Genomic DNA, 5,574 nt, shown 5'->3' with positions numbered 1-5,574 from the left:
CACCTAGATTCAAACCCAGGATCCAGTTTTGAAAAGCAAACACCTTAACCGATCAGCTATTGCGCCCTCAAGAGTTATTATCTTATTATTATAGCTTTTATATAGCGCTACTTTCATGCATATAGCATGCTCAGAGCGCTTTGGTCCAATCTCATTTGAGGACCAGCGGGGGGAGGGGGTATCTAGGAGTTGGTTTTCCATGCTGCCTTTAAGCGCTCAGTAAACACAACTCTGCCCGAGTCGGGTGTCGAACCTCGAGCCCCCTTCTAGGTAGCCAAGCCAAGAGCACTTAGCCTCTCGACCACGCTTTAAAATAATTGATTCTTGCTTTCTCAGGTTTAAAAAATAATTGAGCAAAAATTCAACTTGGACAAGATTGCTAGGACGGGGGAAAGAAATAACGTGTGGTAAAATTGTACCAGACAGACAGACAGACAGTCAGACAGAGTGACTCGATATAAGCTTTGTAAAAAGGGCTACAAAATGTATTTACCTAGTAAACAAATGTACAAATACATGTATCACTAAGTTCAAACAAAATTATCTGCAGTTGATAAAATATTGTGCTAAACAGTTCACATCTATAACAAACATAAAAAACAAAACAGCCAATGTGGATGTCAACATAGTTTATAATGAGAGTTCCACCCAGGAATCGGGCAATATAAAGTCTCTGCTATGTAACAGCTTCTAGGGCACAAAGCAGAGTTGCTCACAGACATAATTTTGCGGCCAGGCGCAGGGAATGTCGTTCAAACGTTGCCTGTTTTCTTCGTAAACTACGCAATCCTCGTCCCCGTTGAAGTCATCAGGCTGGCCTGACGTATAAAAAGAATAGATACAAAAAATAATGATAAAAATATAAAAAATATATAAAATAGCTTATATTAAGTGTATCAGTCATGTAAAGAAATTTGAAAAAGCATAAGACTACAATCTATAAAGGGGATAAATTCAGCTTATACTACCACATCGGCCAAGTACTATTTCTTTCCTTTGTTTGACATACCAAACAAAAAATTATTACCAATAGTTCATTAACTAATTATTTTATTTTTTAAAAATAGATTCTTGTGTTGTCAGGTAAAAGAAAAAATGACACAAAATTTCAACTTGATCCGAGATTGGGTGTGGGAGAAATGACGTGTACGACCTTTTGACCAGACAGGCGGACAGTTAGAGTGAGTTGATAAAATCTTTGTAAAAAATAACTTACTATTATCGAACAGTTGAATCTTCAGATTATTGTCGATGTCAGTATCATCTACGTTGAACACAAACGTCCCTTCTGTGTTGATGTCGTTAAGACCTACAAAATAAGTGCCACCCAGCCACCGGGCAATATAAAGTTTCTCAAGACTTTTCATGCTGTACAGAACGGAACCCTTGGCTGTAAAAAAAAAAAAACAAATTCTTCTTCTTCATTCTTCTTCATCGTTCTCATTGTTATGTTGGAGTGTTCATATGACTAGACCAATACATGAGATGAACTGCGCAGTGGTTTCCAAATCAGGGAGCTCTCCATATAGTTTTCTTTCTATTGGGGTGATTTGGGGCCAATGTCTTATACGGGCCTCTTGGTAAAAATAACAATATATGTACTGTATACAGAGCGTGTGCGAGACTTCAAGGCTTTAAGGTATAGTGTTTAAAGACAGGTACCTACTTTTGGAATTTTTCATCTACACTAGATATATATTGTAGCTAGGACATGCCTAATAATTGTGCTAATCCTTTTCATATTGTAGCTGAGCCTAGCATAATGTAGCTAAAACGTGAAAATGTAGCTAAGTACTCAAAATGATGAGGGGATCTCAACGTTATCTTTCTGTAGATAATGTGATAAATAAGTGTATCTAAGTACTCAAAATGATCAGGGGATCTCAATTTCTCGCTATCATTCTGTAGATAATATGATAAATAAGTGTAGCTAAGTACTCCAAATGATCAGGGGATCTCAACTCCTCGCTATCTTTCTGTAGATAATATGATAAATAAGTGTAGCTAAGTGCTCCAAATGATCAGGGGATCTCAATTTCTCGATATCTTTCTGTAGATAATATGATAAATAAGTGTAGCTAAGTGCTCCAAATGATCAGGGGATCTCAATTTCTCGCTATCTTTCTGTAGATAATATGATAAATAAGTGTATCTAGGTCTGACAAATTGTATCTAAACAAGGCATCAAGTGTTGCTCAACCTGGCATATTGCAGACAAGCTTGACATAGTTTAAGTGAAAGTTTAACTAAATGTTTAATATCAGATACGCATTGGGTGGGGTCACAGGCCCAATGATCCAAAATAACAAAATGCATGATTCGAACCTTGGAACACGGCTAGGAAGCCAAGAGCTTTATCACCCAGCCAACTCTTCAATTAAAAAAAAAGCAAATTGCACACTCAAAATGCTATTAGCGTAGCCAAAGAGGATTTTGAGTTTAAAACCCCCTTCAGCGGGGTTTGATGCTAAAAAATACCTCTTCAATTTAAAAAATAAAGTAAATTATACACTAAAATTCTTTGAGCGTAGCTAAGCCAAGGGGGTTTTTGAGTTAAAATCCCCCTCGACCAGATGGCCTTTTTTACAAAGTTTAAAAACCCTCCAGATGGTTTTGAGTTTAAAATCCCCCTACAGAGGTTCTTGAGGTGTACTATTTAAAGTTTTCTTTGGTACCTAAGTGTGGCAAAATGTAGCTAATTTTAAGTTTAAGTGTAAGTGTAACTGAATGTCTAATGTCAGGTACCCATTGTGTTGGTCGGAGTCAGTGGCCTAAAGATCCCAAAATAAAAAGAATCCTAGACTCCACCAGGATTCAAACCCAGAACCCAAGGTTCAGAAGCCAAGTGTTTTACCACTCAGCCACCTAATAGTAATACGATGAACTATTATGGTCATCTTTTGGTACCTGCACAGTCCATTGTAGCGTATGCTGCGTTGAGTTTATCAGTCGACTGCCACACACAAGCGACTGTTTTCCCTTAAGACCAGTATCTGAACCCTGGACTACTGCTGCACTTCTCAAGCTCTGTCTGATAAAGCTCAACGATCTGACTTCGTGCAACGGAAGACAACTGGGCACAGAATCCTTCATAAAAATATGAACAACTTTTAAGCATTAGAGTAGTAAAAAAGAAAAAAAAAAGTAAAGTTCTCCTTTCAGACCTTGTGGTCTATAGGGCAGATGATGTAAAAATCATCTGTTTCTGTGGCCTACGGTTAACGAGGGTATCATGTGGCCAGAACAACTACCAACCAGACCAACCGCCTTTACTTTTCCCCAACAAATGTCAGGTGCCCATTAGAGCTGGGTGGACCCAGAGGCGCCCGAAGATCCCGAAATTAAATTCCCAGTCTTCACCAGGATTCGAACCCCGGTCTCCGGTTCAGAAGCCAAGCGCTTTACAGATTAGCCACCGCGCCTCCAAAAAAGTAAAAAAGAAGTCATCTATATTTATCAATAGCATACTTATAGCAACACTATAATGAGTAAACATATCTTGATGTATAGGGAAACTTACCGAAGGTGCACATCAACTAAAGTACAGTATTAGCCAACTTAAGTGCAAAATAACTAAAGTGTATGTTAACTAACCTGAAGTGCAACATGAATGTAACTAAAAGCACATAAACTTAACTAAAGTCACATTAAATTAACCAAAGTGCATGTTAAGTAAGCTGAAGTGCATGTCAATTAGCGAAAAGCAAATTAACTTACATCAAGTGCGAATCAACTTATCTAAAATGCATGTTAACTTAACACCAATTGCACATCAACAAACATAAAGTTCAAAATAACTTAACATTAAGTGCACATCAACTAAGCGCATGTTAACTTAACTGTAGTGCACAAAATTTTACCTAAAGTGCACATTGACTTACCTAATGTTCACATCGACTTGCCTAAACTGTACGTTAATTTGCCAAAAGTGCACGTTAACTTTACTGAAGTGCACACCAGATTAACTAAAGTGCACCACCACTTACCTAAAGTGCACGTCAACTTTCTTAAGGCGCACGACAACTTACTGAAAAGTGTACTTTAACTTATCTAATGTTTAATTTGAATATACCTAAAGTACAAGTCAACTTGCTTAAAGCGCACGTTGTATTGGATTTTGTGATTTTACCATCACAAAAGAAATATAGGACAGCGAGAGCAAAGACAAAACAGACACACAAACTCTTTTGTTCGCCTGACAATCGAATAATCAAATAGAGACTATCTAATATAAACTTTTCGAGTGTAAATTATGTGTGAGTCTGGTGTCAATGTATATTTGGGTTTTCTATAGTTCATCGTAGTCCCTTTAACAGTTTCCACTGAGTATTTTTCTGGTGATGTGGCAGGTCTGCAGCAGTACCGCCCTCTGACAGGAAAACGAGAATGCTCTTAGGAGTGTTTAGGACCTTGAAGGTACCTGTGAGGTCAGTTGTTATTATCCTCTAGGTTGTTATAACAATGGGGTATATTGTTGTTTTGGAAAACTTCCATAAAGGCTTAATCTCCGAGCTTATGTTCCCAACTTTTCTTTGTTTTCAGTTTTTCTTGAATTATGAGACAGTGATTCTTCGATGTCAATAATAGTAGTGCTTTCTTTCTTTTTTATCGATGAGCAGCAGATCAGGGCGATAAAAATCTACAGTTTTGTCGGTCAAAACAGGCCTATCCCAGTACAGCAGATGATCAGTAGACGCCAGAAACTATTCTGGCAAGTATTTGTAATAAGGAGGAGTGTCCTTACCGATTCTAGCACACACCAAACAACAACAAATAAGACTTGGACTATTAACTATTAACTTTCTTCCTTTCAACTTTCCGCCTCTGTATCAGCCCACGGCTATGGTCTCAGCACTGATCACTGACCCATGTCTACAGTCTTACATGTTTTAGCAGTTCAGTCCTCTAAATAAAACAGCAACATAAAAAGTCAACTGGTTCAGTCCTTACAGTCACACACAATAACAACGCTAGTCATTTAAAACAAACTTCCTATCACAAACGTCTGTCTGTCTGTCTGTCTGTCTTACCTAAAGTGCATGACGCAGTCTGTCTCACAAATGTGAACGCCTTGCACCTGTCCATGGTCAAACATTTGCTTGCACATTGCATTCTATTTCGAATTGTTATGGCTCCCCTGTTTGTCCATAGTGTAAAACTGTTGTTGGTGATTTTGTAAAATTTGTGACTGACTTGAAACTCTTCAGCTGAAACAACGAATTAATTTATTTGTATTATATAATTGCATAAGAGGTATAAAATAATAAATAAATAGAGATGTGCAATATTTTTTTATTTCACTTTTAATAGTAATTTAAATGAAGAAGTATATATTATGTATGTACATACTTGTATGTTGTTGAAACAACAACTTTTATAATGCATTTGGTATTTAGCTAAAAATATGTGAAGCAATGGATCGGTAGATTTTTTTTTCTCTTCAAAAATAAAAGTAAACATTTTTTTGTAAATGTAGTTGTCAGTATGACAGAACCTACTTAACTTTGCAATACAATTTCAATTTTAAAAATATTTGCCAAATAATCTTAAACCGTTTGCATAAATGTGTTACAA

At 36.9% G+C, this 5,574-nt stretch overlaps 1 protein-coding gene across 1 annotated transcript; it reads right to left on the bottom strand.

Moving 5' to 3' along the window:
* Nucleotides 1-655: 655 nt before the first annotated feature.
* On the bottom strand, nucleotides 656-5,194 carry LOC129923885 (mannose-binding protein C-like). The gene is made up of 4 exons (XM_056016700.1): nucleotides 5,031-5,194; nucleotides 2,908-3,087; nucleotides 1,217-1,390; nucleotides 656-818 (listed from the first exon to the last, which is right to left on the bottom strand). The coding sequence occupies exons 2-4, from the start codon at nucleotides 2,918-2,920 to the stop codon at nucleotides 691-693; spliced, it is 315 nt and encodes a 104-aa protein (XP_055872675.1). The 5' UTR covers nucleotides 2,921-3,087; nucleotides 5,031-5,194; the 3' UTR covers nucleotides 656-690.
* Nucleotides 5,195-5,574: the final 380 nt, after the last annotated feature.

The sequence above is a fragment of the Biomphalaria glabrata genome, chromosome 18, assembly GCF_947242115.1.
Source record: "Biomphalaria glabrata chromosome 18, xgBioGlab47.1, whole genome shotgun sequence".
NCBI classification, from domain to species: domain Eukaryota; kingdom Metazoa; phylum Mollusca; class Gastropoda; family Planorbidae; genus Biomphalaria; species Biomphalaria glabrata.
Note: the sequence above shows the minus strand (reverse complement) of the source record. Positions and strands in the feature narration are given on the sequence as shown.